Source organism: Podarcis filfolensis, assembly GCF_964270895.1.
Source record: "Podarcis filfolensis genome assembly, chromosome: 5".
NCBI classification, from domain to species: Eukaryota; Metazoa; Chordata; class Lepidosauria; order Squamata; family Lacertidae; genus Podarcis; species Podarcis filfolensis.
The window spans coordinates 54,010,433-54,027,778 of record NC_139608.1 but is presented as its reverse complement, the minus strand read 5'-3'; the positions used below and the strand labels follow the sequence as shown (position 1 = coordinate 54,027,778).

General features: G+C 41.3%; 1 protein-coding gene across 1 annotated transcript in view; it reads right to left on the bottom strand.

The window, feature by feature from the left end:
• SPADH (spermadhesin family member) overlaps positions 1–12,629 on the bottom strand; it is a gene marked incomplete at its 3' end in the record, with an annotated part of 31,145 nt that extends 18,516 nt beyond the window's left edge. Inside the window, exons 1-5 of the mRNA XM_083615160.1 lie at positions 12,519–12,629; positions 4,831–4,860; positions 3,808–3,955; positions 2,165–2,349; positions 1,050–1,085 (exon numbers count right to left, since the gene is read on the bottom strand). Coding sequence (XP_083471286.1) covers positions 1,050–1,085; positions 2,165–2,349; positions 3,808–3,955; positions 4,831–4,860; positions 12,519–12,564 — 445 coding nt within the window. The 5' untranslated portion in view covers positions 12,565–12,629. The remainder of the gene's footprint in view (positions 1–1,049; positions 1,086–2,164; positions 2,350–3,807; positions 3,956–4,830; positions 4,861–12,518) is intronic.
• Between the last annotated feature and the right edge of the window lie 4,717 nt (positions 12,630–17,346).

Here is a 17,346-nt window from a genome sequence, read left to right as displayed (position 1 = left end):
CAGAGTAGTTCCACTGAAATAAATGAACCTACCCTGAACATGATTAAACACAGTGCTTTTTTTCTGGGGGGGGACGCAGGGGTACCCATACCCCTAAACATTTTGTGAATTTAAGTTTGGCCTCATTGAGGGGCGATATTTCAATATGAGTAGGAAAATGAGAGTACCCCTAAACATTTTTTTTAGAAAAAAGCACTGATTCAACATTAGATTTCACCTCATGATGAAAGAATATTTACAACAACAACAAAGCAAGAATAAATACATCTGTTTCCAACAAACTTTCATTCTTTCATTCACTTACTCATTTCCATTAAGGTTCACCCCCTTTAGTTTTTAAAATGCATGCCAAAAAAGTATGCTGTTTTTATCTATGCTCCCATTTACCACCCCAATTTGGACAGGTAAGTGATGTTCAGATAATGTATATTCAATGACTTTTTACCTAATACCAAATAAAGTCTGTGTTGATTTAACACAGTTTAGTCTGTGTTGAATGGTATATCTCAGTTCTGTACTCAGTTAGTTCCACAACTTAGGGAAATAGCTGAACAAAGCATTACAAAACAAATCAATATAGAGCTTTGCAAAGCTAAGTCTGAAAAAAAAAATACGTACCTTTTGAATTCTCTTTCTCTTCTTGATTCCAGCTCAAATTAATTCTCTCTCCCTTGCTCTTACTGATATTTTCTACAACAGATTATCTATCCTTGTTTGGATTTCAGGATTCTCAATAACTTAATGTTAAATTTCCAATAGTTCCTTATTTGGTTTCTGTCTTTATTTTCTCTTCCATGCTAAAACCTCATTACCTCAACATTATCAAATGCTAGAGCATTTATGAGGTATCATTTAATTACATTTTGGTCAGAGTAGACCCACTGAAATTAATGAACATGACTAAGTTAGGACTCTCAATTTAAATGGATATACTCTCAGTAAAATTTAGTTGACTACTACCTATGACCATTACTCTGCCAAGCCTACTGTTATGCCCAGGGACCTTCATATTCCCTACATTAAAAAAAAAGGTGAGCAGATTTCATTACCTGTTGTTAATTCAGGGACTGGTGAGGTTGCCAGATCTATAAATAAAAAACATCATTTTATAAAACAATCAACATTCTAGCAATTGTTAATGCTATAATGTCCCGCAGATGTCAAGATTCAACCTAGATTTAAAAATATTTGCTCTTTTAAAATCAAAACCACATTTATATTTTAAACTTGTATCGGAGCAATTGTAAAATGAGTGGTTGAAATAAGTATACATTTGCATGGTGTGGCAACCATCTTGATTCCAAATGGCATCCAATTGTATCCCAACTTGTCCCTTGACAACCATTATAATATTGTAAGAAGTATCCAAATGGATAGTGAAACAAACAACTTTCCAAAATATACAGTGAAAATGTTGATTTTTTTAATAAAAAATTATTTGCGAATTTAGCACTTTTGCTTTCCCTATGAAGAAAAAATGAACATTTGAAGGAAGACTGGAGGAAACAAAATGAAAAACCATGGAAACAAATAGGGGTTTGGGCAGCTTTTACGAGTAGCATAGTTCTGGAGCTGGGAAGACTAAAAAAGGCAAAATTTCACTGAAAAGGTTGAGCAGAAATAGTTTGTGGATGAGTCAGGCCTTCTTCAGATAATCAAAACAGTGACACTGAACATATGTGTGGAGGGTAAGACCGCAGATCAGCTCCCCATCCAACCTGCATATGTTTTGTAGTAGGGATAAAACCAGGCCTTCCACTGCCTGCAATTTGGCAGGCTTAATGCTCTCTGGAGAGGCATTGTTTTCTCTGTCATCCATTCCTGGGGAAAAGGGGAAAACGTTCAGCCATGTTTAAATTCCCCATCATAATCAATGGGGAGAAGCAGGTCTAATTCAGACTCGGAACAAGAAGTCAAACTGGAAAGACAGAGTGGCTCTGAAGCAGAGTAGATTGTTTCCCAATATTACAAGTACAGATACAAGCCAATCTAGTGAACTGTTGCACAACCCTATTGTTTACTGCGTTAAAGCCCCTCTATTGTAATCCTGAAGCAAATTCCCACAATGTCAAATTCTAATCCGATCTACAAAATTCTATTCCTGCATACAAAAAGCAAAAATATTCGGCTGCATGGAAAGTAAATGTATGAGTTCCAGGGTTACCTGTTATATCATAATAGGCAAAAAAGCCAGAGCCTGCACGATAGGACTCTCTGTGGAGTAAAACTTTCATGAGGCCTGAACGTGAAACGAATACCTGACTTGGGCCATCGCATATTTGCCCAAGTAGTGCTGAATGATCTACCATTCCATCATAGATTTGAATGTATTCACGAGTACAGTCCAAACTGTGGAGGAAAAAGTGTCATTAGTCATACTGTACAAGGCAAAGAAATTCCTGCATTCAAAAGTATCAGCTGACGATGACAATGATTTTATTATTTATATGATTTTGATGATTTCATTTTCTCCTCACATTCTTAACTTTAAAAACTCTGTCTCCTCTCCCACCTGCGGTTTGTGACCCCTTGAGTTCAGTTAATTTTTTGTCGTAACACATCAACAGCAAAATCCTATGCATGGCTAATTGGAAGCAAGTACCGGTACTCTTGAGTTCCCTGAGACCTGCTCCCAGATAAGTAGGACATATAAGTAGGACATATAAAGGCCTTGTAGCACTAAATATTGTAGCATTTTGATTAATGTAATGTCTCATTGGTTGGTAAGAAATAGGCTCTGGTGGAAAGATTTTGGAATGCATCTCACAATGTCTCAGTGGGAGCCAGACCTGGAGCCAGCGCATCATTCCTCTCCTACTTTAAATATATGCAGCAGAACTCTAGCAGGAGTGCTGGCTCTGGACAGCTATACTTCCTAGTGTGGCCATAGTATTGATTTTCCCACAGAAGTCATGAGCACTGTTTTGTAGGGAATTTTGGAAACTTCATTTATTTATTTAGAATATAATATGCATGAGCCCACAGGACATGGTCACCTTAAAGACTTCCATTTCTCACCCTTTCCCAAGGCAATCAACATCTGGCACATTGCATTCAGCTTGCTTTGGTTTTATTAAATTTGTGAATGAAGACTCAGAAGCTTCGACAGCCCAAGTGAGATATGCAGGCCATAGTTGACCCAGATTCCCCGGCACTTATGGAATTGCCAGCCATTTTTTACTAACTTTGCAAATAACAGAACAACTGGAATGGACTCTGAAACTGGAAAATGTTCTTTCTTTCTTTCTTTCTTTCTTTCTTTCTTTCTTTCTTGGCAGAGCACAGTGATAGAGTATATAAGGGATGATACAATCTTTCACATATATGCTTTAAGGATATGCATGCTTTTATTCCTTTGTGATTTCAGTAATGATGAAAATTTTTGAAAAACAAATTAAACTGGCACACCTGTAACCCACAACAGGGTGGTGGTGTCAGCTCCCTCACACCTTGCAGATGAACCCGATCCATCAACAAGCTGCTCAGGTGAAAAGCCCTTATACATGATTTACACAAGGTATTTTTTTAAAAATGTCAAATCAATCAGTTTATGTATTATATCAACTCTGCATCCTTTTGCTCTAGTTATTCAAAACAAGCAAACATATAAAGAAAAAGAAAAGATGAAAGAACCAGGAGAACATGAAAAGGGGTAAGTGTGGAAAAAGAGAAGCAGAAAGTGAAGAAAAAGATTAAGGAGGAAAGGAAGCATGACGAAATAATTTCCTCTTCAGTGGTACCTATTGCCAAAGTACAAGCGAGATGCTGACAGTACAAAACACTAGCTTTCAGCAACGGAGGACTTACCTGATATAATCAAGGGTTAGCACTATAGGAATCTTATAATATGAAACAATTGTCCAGAGACACTCTACGACGTTTCCACCACCAGTGTAATATGTGGGATAAAATGACCCCGTTGGATCTGTGAAAGTCTTGCCACAACTGTAGCTACCTAACAAATACAAAAATAAATGCTGAGTATTGTGTCAAAGCATTGCTTCCCCCCACCCCTCCAAAAGCAGATCCCAGTAACAACTTTCCAGCTTCACCAAGACCCAGAGGACAGAATCACAAGGACTGAATTCCATGTGGTCCTTCTGTTCTCTTCAGCCATCTTCAGCATCACATCTGTTGTGTGTCATGAAGCCAGGTGATCTTTGCACCATTAAGCAGAGAGCTGCCATTGGCAGAAGAATAAATACTAGATCTGCTACGAGCCCAGTGAATCCAGCTTTTCTTTGCAGCACAGGCCTATAGATAGGTTCAGCTCATGGTAGGCACTCTTATAAGAACAAGAAACCAGAATGCAAAGAATTCAAGGGTTTTTCTGAATGCATTGCTATGGGTATTTTTTTTTGGGGGGGGGGAATCTGATGTGTTTGATTTAGTACCCTAATGAAATATGCTGTTGGGGGGGGAGGCAGTTTCTCCTTCTCCTCTTCTGGCCAAATATTTAACTTGAGTTAGAACTGTTCCCGCCCCCCCCCAAAAAAAATTTCAAGCTTATTATTATTTATTATTATTTCTTAAATTTGTATACCGCCCTTCATCCAAAGATCACAGGGCAATTCACAAGATATTGGGTCAGGCTGGGTTGGACCCAGATCAGCTTGGGTCAGATTGGGTTGCTCCAGTGTGACAGATAGGGCCCTAGATTGCATTGAGGGGCATGCACAGCCCCAGCAATTAGGCTCCTCCAACAGCATCTGAAGGGGTTTGCAGGCTACCCACTAGCAAACTTCTGCATGAGAAAGCGATGTTATATTGTCAGCATGCCGGGAACTGGAATTCAACATTATATTATGTAGCAGAAGAGATGCTGCTTACCTTTAGCTACTGTTGTGGCAGATTTCACTCCTATTTAAAAGAAAAGGGAGAGAGGAAAGAGAATCAAGAAAACATTGCAAGAATACAATTTCAAAATTGTTCATTGAATTGATGTGGTTTAATATGTAGCAGGAAATGTTCTTCATCAAGAAGAAAAAAATGGCTTCATTGAATGCCATGCTCGCAACGACAAAAATATGCCACTTTTGCTAGCAAGAAGAAGAAGAACAAGGACACTCCTCTAGCAAATCCAATTTCTGCAACCATTATAGTGGAATACAGTTACAAATCTTAGGGGTCTCATATGTAGGGCTTCAATCTTAAATGCAATCAAGTTTGTTCTTACAAACAAAAAGAAACCCCAAATGAATAAGAGCACTGTATACTAAAAGTTCCATTTCATCTGAGCTCAAAGCAGTAGCTGTGCAAGTTGGAAGTTGTACATTGGAGGCCAATCTGCAACACTAGCTCACTTCTGGAGGCAGGGCCAGAGTGACATACATGAGGGAGAACCTGCTCTTTCTAGTATACCCCTGGATTGTAATTCCAGGATTAGGCCACAGCACAGCACTGTTGTGGCTGGCAGTAGTAAAGAAGAACCATTGCCAACTTGCATCCCTCCCCCTCCTTCCTTGATTGCTGGTTGACATTGCTGTAGACAGAGGTTAGCCACTAGTTGACAGGGCTGGGCAGTGGTGTAGCAAGCCGCTTGGGTGCCCGGGGCTGGTGCATGCACTGCCCACAGGGGCAGGGCAAGCCGCCCATGGGGTGGGGCAAATAAGCTGAGCTCCAGGCCATGCTGATTTTCCAGGCCATCCACAGCCAAGCAGGAGGTGGTGGCTGGGGCACTCTGCAGGCTGTGCGACACCCGGGACACCCTTTGGGTAAGCCTGCCACCCAGTGTGGACCACCCTCCCTGCCCCCCCCTTAGCTATGCTACTGGGGCTGGGAAAGGATTTCTCTCACAGCCAGAGCAAATTTTTATGTTACTGTATAAATTGCAAACGGGGGGGGGGGGGGGGAGAGAATCAAAGAATGGAGTTTGAACAATTACTTTTTAGACTCTTGAAATGGGACGTTATTCAACAAAACTCAGTTCTGTTTTAAGAGCAGCATTTCACAATGTTTGACTAGTATTAAGGAAATTAATGTTAGTACTTAAATTCAAACAACATGAATCATTCTTCTGATCATCTTTATAACTTTACTGGCTTCTGGAAATCTGATAGCATTTAATTTACGATTACTGCCCCTTAACCACCCACAGAGTAGCTCCTTTTCATAATCCTTTTTTTCTGAAGTGGTGCTAGTATAATCTCAAAATGCTTCCATAGAACCCCAGCGAAACCTCTGTAAAAGGCATAATTTGCAGAAGACAGTAATTGCACCACAGCAAATCTTTTGCACTTGCCGTTGGAAGTATCTTTCATAGAGGTCAAAGAGGAACACACAGGACACAGACTTTGAATAAACATGGGTCTCGACTATGTGCAAACATGACTATGACTGTTGCTCAGCATCCCAGTGGCATAGCAATGCAATCATCATCTCAGGTAGACTGATCCACACCTACATCCCTGGTACCCCTTAAGGGGGCCCTCCTCATGTAAGGCAATGAGAACCCTAGCTCCATTCCTTCTCAGCTAAGCTACAGCTTGGTGCCAGAGCATCTGCTTTCCACGCAAAAGTTCCCAGGTTCAGTTCCCAGCATCTCCAGGTAGGACAAGGGGAGACTTGTCCTACAAGCTAAAGAACACCAAAATAGAAATATTTAATAAGTGAATTTACTAAAGCTACTACTGCTGAGCTTAAAAAAGGTTAAGGTTAATAGAGGAGTTTATTGTTTTATATAAATACATTTAAAGGTTATTAAAGAAGGCTAAGCTTCTTCTGTATGACTGTGGGAAAGTATAATGAAAAATAATGATTAGCAATGAAAGGCTATTTCTGCAATACTTGGGAGATGTGTAAATAATATCCAGGGGGAAGAACAATGAGTGTATTGAGCCTTGCTATGAAACTAATTTTTACAATGTTTGTAGCCTGGCAGCATGTAATTCCTCTCTCTCCCTACCCACTGGTGGAGTGCTTTGAAATATTGGCTAAGAATCTGCATGTATGGCTTTGGAAGCGGGCTACTCCTTCATTTGATAAATGAGGAGTACATCGGCTCCTGGTCAAAAACCATGGCATGTAAGGCCTCTTTGATAGGTATTTCAACCTTTTTCTTACCCACCTGGGGTATGATACTGCCCTCAAAACTGTGAAACAGAGCTTATGGGATATCACCTTTAGTGATTTGCGATCTTGCTCACATGTGCCCTGTGGTCCATCTGTGTCAGGATTCCAATACCTACAAGGTTTTTTGTTATCTCCCTAGCTTAAGAATTTGACTGTATCTAACTATCGCCATCTGTTTTCTAAAGTCAGATTAAATGCTTTCCCATCTGAAGTGCTGAGGGGAATATTGGCTGGTGTCCCATACCGAGATAAGGCTGTGCACATGTTCCCAGGATGTTGAACATATGGAACATATTTTAATAAACTGTAGTTTGTATAAACAGGTTCGACAGCATCTAATCAATCCAATACTATCGGAACAACCTAGAAATACTGACCCATTTCATGTTAAGGTTCTCCTTGAGGATAAGTTTGATACTGTTACACTTCTTAAAGGCAATAAAAATAAGAAATCAGTATGTACCAGCTAAAGCTCCTCTGTTGGCCAGCAAGGCTGATCTTACACCTTAATAACTGTTAATATGTACTATTGTTGTACTGTGTATTTTGGGTCTAAGGACCACAATAAAGTGGTCTCTCTCTCTCTCTCTCTCTCTCTCTTTCTCGTGTGTGTGTGTGAATATAGATGTTATAGATATTAAATTAAGAGATGTCCCATATGTGTTTTTTTCACCCAGACATTACCAGAACTGAAGATCTATATCTGATGTCTGGGATTGGGTGTTCAAAACTGGGGAATGAGTGCAGAAGAAGGAATTGGACCTCAACTGTTGTGCTTTAACTGACCCACAGCTTATGCTTTCAGTGCTCTATTTGCGCACCTAGGTCTGTGGAATTACAGTGAGCAGGACTGAAGTGGACTGGTTCCTCCACCTCGATTTTTCTTACATCCATGCTGATGTTCACAGCCTGTTGCCTCTTCCCTCTTCCCCAACACACACACAAAAATACTTCACCTTGAGGACAGGGAGTAGGTAGGAGAGGGCAGAGTGCTCTTGAAAAGGCTAAGACCCAATAGATTTCTGCTTCAGGAGGAAATGATGTTCTGAGCATCTCTTCCCACTGTGAATGGTGGTGGGCTGATCTTCAAGCCTCCATCATTGAACCCTTTGGAGAAGGTTTCACCAACCTGGTGCTCTTTGGATGTTTTTGGACGCCTACTCCCATCAGCCCCATTCATGTTGTTTGGGATGGGAGTTATAGGCTAATGACATCTGGAAGGCACCAGGTTGAAAAAGACTTCTCTTGAGAATTATGGCTGAATGCTCAGAGAAACCTCTCAAGGGTTTTCAGGAATTCAAAAGTAATGCTTATGGAATACAACCAAATGGAGTGGTGGAGAGTCCCTTGATGCCTTCTCAGCCATAAATAGCTGCATGGAATGGATATTCTCCATAATAGGAAACATTTGGGCAAATGGGGGAAAAAATTCTTTGCATTCACATAGATATTTGCTTCCATGCAAATTCAGTTATGACAACCTCTATAACTACAGAAGTCAGAAACTAGATGAAGCTGCTAGTCCAGTATCCTGTTCTGCCTGTGCGAAGCCTGCAAGCAGGACCTGAATGTAACAGCAACACTCAGTAACTAGAGTTATTTAAGGCAGAGTCAAGTAAAACACAATTCAAGCAAAAATGTTACACAGCATAGTACCTTGGACACTTAATATTAAAAAATGATGCATTTCCAATTAGTTAATTAATAAAATGTGTAAGTTGTGGTTGGTTCATTTTAAAAAATGGAAGTTTTTCAAATTGGATGCAACCCATGCTGGGGGTGATGACATAGGTAATGCACAAGAAAACACAGGAAAGAGTGATGTGTAGGAAAGGAAAAGCATTTCCAAGTCATTGAATTCCTCCTCTCTAAACCAGTTTGAGTACACCATCACACACCACAGACGTCATGGTCACGCAACAACCTACGCTGTTTCTGGCAGGGAGAGAGAGGAAATTTCTGGCACTGACCAACCCTTGCCAACCTTCTCTTCCCATCCCCAGCCACACCTTCCCTCCTGGCTTCCGAACTTTTCCCCTTTGTGTGGGTGGCAGGATCTGGCACACAGTGGTTCTTGTTTAAGACTGATGCCCAGGAGAGCCTACAAAACAATAGTCGCAACTCGCATCAAAATATATTTCAGCCCAGCTAGTCACTATACAAAACATTCTTGAGCCAGGGAATTTATAGTCCAAACCAGCTGGAGTGGAACAACTACTTAAAAATGAGTTTTAAATAAGTGAGACCTACAACAAAAATGTTGGCGTGTGCAGTGGCCTCAGTTCAAGATTCCCTACTCTAATTCAGTTTCCCCTACCTAGGAATGGGCAAATCTGTGCATCTTGGTTTCTCCCCATTCCTCATGTTTCCAATCCTTTCAGTTTTTCACATTTCCAATCCAGTTTGTAATTTTTAAGGTTCTCATAAAATTTATCAGTATTTTACTGCAAATTTCTCCTAAAATACACATGCGGAATGCATATTTGCCCCTTTGTACACATTTTTTTGCAAAGCTATATTCCCTAATATAATGCATTTCATCTGTTATTTACACTTACATATGCATGAAATTGAAATTTCATTTATTACGGCCATAGGCCCATACAGGTAAAAACAACACATAAATAACAGCTTGTGCCATATGCATGTTTAGGCACCCTTTATCCTAGACTATGCATTTGTGTATGCCTTACTTATCCACAGAATAAGATCTCAAAGGATGGCTGTGTTTTAGTTTGTGTATTGTTTCAGAAAGTGCATGGTAGGTAGGTTCACCTTTAAATGTGAACTGAATCAAATTGCTCACCTCTATCCCTTGGTTTTCTGTACCTGCCCCCAACAGTCAATATTTATTGGCCCCTGAGGACACCGTCCCCTGTGTGGAATGCTTGGTCCACTTTTCTTCTGTAAAAAAATTCCATACAATTGCAAATCTTGGGTTTCCCCTAAACCTATTGATAGCCTCCTTTTTCATTTTTGGAGTGCCATTTTGGCTCTGTAAGATATGAGGCATTCCCCCTTAAGATTGGGAATAGTGTATGTGATTAATGATCAGTTCTATCGACTGTGGGAGGGGCTTACTTTCCACAATCCTTCTAAACTTGTTTTAGAAGTGAATCTTCCATCCTATTGCCCATGATTAGGGAGACCCTGAATCTGTGCATGCAGGAAACCTGTGGCAACATCTGCTGGGACCAGGAGTGCCAACTTGGCCCCAGGACCATGGGTGCCCCAGGACCATGGGTGCCTTGGCACCAAATTTTGTGGGTGTCCAGCCCCTTTATGGGGAATTTTGTGAGTGCTCAGGCATCCAGGGCCCCAGGGAGTTGGCGCCTATGGCTGCAACCTTCTGGGGGCAATTGGGGGGAGGGGAGATCCCATACCACATCAAAAACATGAACTTCAACTGGACACATGCTGAAGAAGCTGCTACGCTCTAAAATACATCTAATCCATTTTACATTGAGGTAAAAACTGACTTTCAAGCTTGAGTGTTCTATAGGTAGTATAAGTAGGAGCACAAATTTGATGCTCAGAGGTTCTGTACTCCAGGTGGTGTTTACCTACAGTGGCGTAGCATGGGGGGTGCAGGGGGGGCCGGCCGCACCGGGCGCAACATCTGGGGGTTAGGGCAAATCCACGGGTTAGGGGGCGCAAATCCACGGGTTAGGGGGCGCAAATTACTTGCCTTGCCCCGGGTGCTGACAACCCACGCTACGCCACTGTTTACCTAGAGCCAAGGGTGCCAGTGTCTGGGGCCAAAGCACTTTAGCTTTCTCCCCCATCTTATTTTAGAGAAGGACGGGCCAACTTCTCTGGACAATTGAGGGGACGCACGTGACATCATAAAGTCGCACAACATCAGAATGCCATGCAGTGCCACACGCGTGACATCAGAACGTTGCACGATATCATGTGCATGATGTAGGGATGTCATGACAGGACCCCTAAATAGTCTGGAGAAGCTGGCACCTCTGCCCAGAGCAGATCCTTTAAAATTAATGGACCTAACTTAGTCATGTTCATTAATTTCAGTGTGTTTACTACCGTATTTTTTGCCCCATAGGACGCACCGCCCCATAGGACACACCTAGTTTTTTTGGGGGGGGGAATAAAGAAAAAAAAATATCTTCCCCCCAGGCACGGGGCTGGCGCGGGGGAAGCCCGAGCTTCCCCTGACCCCAGCCCCCAGAACAGCCTGCTATCTGCAAGCCTAGGGAGCCGCGCCGGTCTCCCCAGGCTTGCGGACAGCTGTGCGAAGCCCGGGCACGCTCTTCAGGCAGGCAGCTCTGCGCGACCCTCCGGAGCCCGGCGCAGCTTGGCGCCAGGCTCTGGAGTGTTGCACAGAGCTGCGCGGACCCCGGGAGCACAGGCAGCTCTGTGCGACCCTCCGGAGGCCGGCGCAGCTTGGAGGGTCGCGCAGAGCTTCCTGAAGCATGGAGAGCGAGAGCCTCTCGCTCTCCAGGCTTCAGCGAAAGCCTGTATTCGCCCCATAGGACGCACCCACATTTCGCCTTCATTTTTGGAGGGGAAAAAGTGAGTCCTATAGGGCGAAAAATACGGTATATGTAAAACTTAGTTGAATACCACCCAATATGTTTGGGAAGATTCCTAACAAAAAAATAATAATGTTGACTTAGCTTCTTAATGACCTCTTTAAAAACCGTTTTTCTTTCAAGCCTCCAGTGGAGAGGGTTAGAAAAAGTTCCCTAGACAATCTACCTAGTCTACATCTCAAAACTATTCTCTGGAATCTAGCTTCCCTGAATTGAATGCCAAATGTAATCAAAGTAATAAATCATTCAATAATTTCCCCCAAACAAAGGCAAGGTTGTGAAATGAATAGAGTAATGGGTTTTAATTTATTTTCTAACGAACACTAACATACCGATCCGGCCAAAGTTCACCCCACTGAAACCAGTAGAATAAATTGGTTTTGACAAACTTATCCCATTGCTCTCAACAAGATTTGCGGTCTGTTCCTGTTTCCTGAGAAACAAATCAATGGCACTTACTTCCCTGAAAGTGTGCATAAGCGTGACTAACTCTAGATGGATGCACAGACCATAATCTGAAGACCAAGTTCGCAACAAAGCAAATGACAGTCAATTTTCTACAGCAAAGTTGATACCTATGACTATGCTCTAAAAGGTTCAAGCAGTTCAAATATGAAAACAGTCAACATTCGTTTCTTCATAGGAATATATGAAGCTGCCTTATACTGAGTTAGTGTTTCAGTCAAGAGACTTTCCCAATCCTACATGGAGATGCCCGGGTTGGAACTTGGAGCCTTCCCTACCACTGAGCTACAGACTTTGTCCTTTATTTCTCAATTCTGATTTAAGCATTTAATTACTGAAATTGCTGTTCGACTTTATATATGCAAGACAGAAAAGAAGGTGAAGCAAAGATCTCTTTCTCTCTCTCACACACACACAGCACATTACCTGATGCTGAGAGTAGCACCAAAAGGAAGATCACAGTTTGATCCATCTTGGGCTAAGATTCCAGGAGAATTAGGAGTAGTAACCTTCAGGATGAAGACACCTGAACATATATAGTGTGGTGGGTCTGAAATTTGATCTGCCCTTTTTCGTCACCTCCTGGGAAAAGGAAGTTTTCTAGAAGGACTTTCGCAATGCCAAACAATGTTTGTTAAACTATGCCAACAATACGAGTGCATATCAATGCCACTTCCCTTATCTTTAATTTTTTATACCTGTTGTGTAAACAGTCCTCAATATGAAGCCCAGCGCTTGTCATTCTCCTTCTTCCTTTTTTAAAAAAGGGGGGCTATTTTCCAGAAGGAAATGAGTGTGAATTAGATACCATCGAGTGCACCTGCTTGTCACTTCATTTGGGGGAATGTCAGCAGGCAAGATTCTCTTAAGGAGAGTGTTGCACAAGAAATATTTGTGCCCATATGCGGCCAGGATCTAGAGAAACGCACAGCTACTTCTGGGTGCTGAACTTGAGCTTTGGGCTTCTGTTTCTTGAAGTCATTCATATCAGTTATTAGCTGTGAGAGAATGTGGCTGCTTTCAAAATGATGTTAATTGCTTTTAGAAGTTCTGGGTTGTTTTTTAATAATTCTATTTTTAGTTGTTCTGCTACTTGGTTGTTTGCTGCCCTGAGCTCCTTTGGGAGGAAAAGTGAGATACAAATCTAATAAATGAATAAAATAACTTGAACCATTTGTTTTCTCATTACATATTTTTCAGATTTCTTCCTGCTGCTGACTAGGGCAGTTGTTCCAACCTCCCCCCGCCCCCGGACCATTTTAAAACTACTGCGGTTCTTTCTCTCCCTATTGTAGCATGTGTACTGTGCTGTGCTAGATTCTGTATGAGTGTTAATTGCATTTTTATAGCTTCTTTTATTTATTATATATCACGCTCAATAGAATTCGCATGATAATTCAATACAATAAATAAAAAAGCAATTAAAACACTATTAAAATAAATATAAATGTTTAATGCAGTAGATATGCCACCTCCCATCTTCAACCACAAATCTGAAGACATGCCACAGATAAAGTGGAAAAAGTTTGCAGAACACTGCTAGTCTGTGAACCAGGGCTTGGGAACCTCTGTAGCAGGGTAATTCAACAAGAAGATGTTTCTCCTTATGACTGCCTCCTTTTTAAAGCCAGAACATTCATGGGGACTTTATATATATATATATAAATAGTTTTTTTGTAAATTTGTTTGTGCCACATTAATTATTTTCAAGGCTATGCCTTTGAATTTTTGCACATATTCTCTGGGTATTTGATCAAGCAAGTAGAAAGTCAAGACTGGTGAATGCTGAAAACTAACCAAAATGAATGAACAGGTAAGGTGTGAAGATAATGTATCTGGAGCCAAGTACTGAGCACTACAAAGACCATAGTACATATTTAAACAGGCATTGTGAAAGATAAAGTAGCAGAGACAGCCAAGAATGGAAAATCGGGTGGTGAGTAAAGAAAAATAGGGGTTGCAAGCAGGTTAAGGACATTTCAAGGCTTTGCCAATTCAGGTGGCAAGAAGGAGATGGGAAACTACTCAAGCAAACCTCAAACCAAACTATCTGATATTTATTAACAACAATTTCTGCAAAGAAGCATGACATTTCTAAACATGGGAAGTTTACAAGAAAATTCCATTAATGAGTGTTTAGGGAGGGGGAGGGCCAGACAAAGAACAATTTAACAACTATTTTATTCCTGATTCACATGAATGGTAGTCTTGTGACAGTTTTAAAAGCAGCCTTCCAGGGGGGAAAAAGAGCCTTAAAAGAGCCTGCTGGATCAGACCAAAGGATTGTCTAATCCAGCACTGTGTTCTCACAAAAGCCAACCAGATGCCTTAAATTTCCACAAGCAGAATTTAAGTTGTCCTCCCCCCCCCCACCTTGAATTCCCAGTGGAAATAGAACACAGCCAACATGACTGGTAGCTGTTGATAGCCTTGTCCTCCCTAAATTGGTTTAATCCTCTTATAAGGCCTTCCCGTTTTGTTTGCCATTAATGCCTGTTGTGGGAGCAAATACAGGCAACAACCATTTTACATGTGCTCAACATGTGCGCAGCTGCACGCACACACACACACACACACACACACATCACTGCAACCTGGAAGTGGCCAGGAAAGGTGGCATGGTGGGAGCAGGGCAGAGGCAGGATTGGGGCAGAACAGGACATAACAGGGCAGAGCAGGCTTCTGCATGTTCTGCCAATGTGTGCAGGGGTCAAGAATGGAGCCCCCATGCAAAATGGCTGTTGCTTGTACCACACTTTAACTATGCATTGTGTGAAGTTCTTTTTGTCATCCAACATTCAGTTCAATTTGATGACCCCCAAGTTAGTATACTGAGACAGAGAAAAATATTTCCCTATCCAATTTATTCACACCACGTATAACTAAACACACCTCTATCACACTCCTGCTTTCTCACCTCTTCTCTACACTAAAAAGCACCAAAAGTTATTTCCTCATAGAGGAATTGCTCCACCCCCTTGAATCATTTTGGTTGCCATTTTCTGAACCTTTTACAGCTCCACAATATTCTTTTTGAGGTAAAACAACCAGAACTGTATACAGTACACCAAGTGTGGTTGTACCATAGAATTGTATATTCCTAATGATCCTTTCCCCTAATGATTCCTAGCATGGAATCTGCCTTTTCCAGAGCTGCCTCACACCAACACCTTCATCAAGATTGTAGCTGGTCAGTCACTATTAATGCACACCCTATGAGCACATATGTGAAATTAATACATTTTGGCTTCAATTTGCATCAAAGTACATTTGCTAACATTGTGTTGCATTTGCCATTTTACTGCTGATTCACCCAGTTTGGGAAAATCCTTTTGGGGCTCCTCACAATCCCCTTTTTTATTTTAACTATCCTGAACAAGTTGGTATTCGTGGGTTATTCAGTTTGGTTTTCATCACTGTTAGTATGTTTTAAGGGGTTTGCTGTAGAGTGGTAAAAAGGAGGAGGCTGATAACCAAGAGACTGCACATAAAATGAGTCATCCTTTAATCAGGCAAAATGGTTTCATGGTTAGATGAAGGCAATCTATTTGCAGAAGTAGGATTAGATACATTCCTGCTCGGTTAAGAACTACAGGGCCAAAATTGTGCCTTGCATTTATCCATGTAGTCACATGTTGTTTAGGTATATGGTTTACTAGTACACACACAAATCTACTCATGGGATGCAGAACCACTTTTTGGTTTTTTTAGCATTGGTCATTATAAAATTCTACCATTTTTATACTACTTTTGCAGCAATCCATGCATACATATTTTAACTTGAAATTCAACAGGAAGAAAGAAAGAAAACCTTTCCTTTGCTGTTTTCCTCTTATTGTGACCTTTTGTAATGTGTTGTCTTGAGCAGATTTCCAATGACTTTTCTTAATCATGCTTTTATCCCCTGATTGATACCTTGCTTACTCACTCACTCACTCACTCCAGGTTGCCTAATCTACTGGTTGATTTGGTAAAGTACCTCCTTGATGGTCTTTATTCCTCAAGTACTATTTTTTAATGATATTTCTCCAGGGAGAGCCTAAGACATTTTGATCCTTATGGCTGAAATGTCCGATGGCATCCCCACATGGAGATAATAAATAAACCAACCAAATAATTCCCTTTGGCCACCTACCGTAGTAGCTTCATGCTGCCCGGTTTCACTCCCAGCTTTTAGTTCTTTCCTTATAAGCATCTTTCCCAAACCATATTTAGGACTTCCCTCTTCTGCCCTTGATCTCTCATACAAAGGCTTAAGCTAAAGTATGTAATACTTCAATGGTTCATTATTCTCTCTCCCCCCCCCCCAAAAGTTTCCCCTTGTCAGTTCTTCACTGGTCATATTTTAAGCTGTGTAATCCTTTGAGAAAGAAGGGTGTACAAGACTTTAGCTCACCGCAAATCCTAAACTTGGAACCTGGTGGATGTCAGGAATTCAGTCTGTTTACAAACAACAAACCTCTAGTCAAAGTAGAGAACCACTGGGAAACCAGTCAGATCACCAGGGAAGCAATTAGCAGCAATCAGCAAGCTTAGCTATGTGCTACTTCCTTCTCCTTCCATTTGCGTCACCCCTTAACAGGAACTAGGTCTGACATGTGGCAGGTATCTCTTCTGTTTCCGAAATGGTAAACACATAGTAAGCAGAACTACTTTTCTAACATTTCTTTATAAAGTACGTGATCTTCGTAATCTAAAGTACAAGTCCACAGTTTAGAAATATACTGTTAAACTTTTCAGAGGGGTGGCCAGTTTCATTGCCAGGGTTCTGTGAAAAGGACTATCCTGTGGGTTCTCTTGAGGTATTACTGGACCAGAACCTTGGATCTGGTAGGAGTGACAAAAGTCTAATGGTGTGTTTCCCATGGAACGAATTGTTCAACTATTTCTCATTAAGTTTTCTGAGTGGTTAGAAAGGTGGCAAGTGGGTGAAGGGGAGATATCCTGCTGCTCCCACAGCTACGTGTCTGTGTGTGGAAAGTACAATCAACTGCAGCTTTGAAACATTCAAAAAAGGCACAGAAACAGAGAGCTGTGTTTGACCCCTGTAATCTAGCAACATTCTGGGATATCTCCCTTAGAGTCCAGGTGTGGGAGCAGTGGACTTTGTCTATCTGTTGGGGTCTTTTCCCTTCACTTCCACCTATGCTTAACCTGCAAATTTGTAAATAAACTCAAATATTACAAAACTCCAGCGGATCAGGGGATCAGGATGAGAGGTGGTCCAGGCAGGATGAGAAAGTCTGTGTGTGTT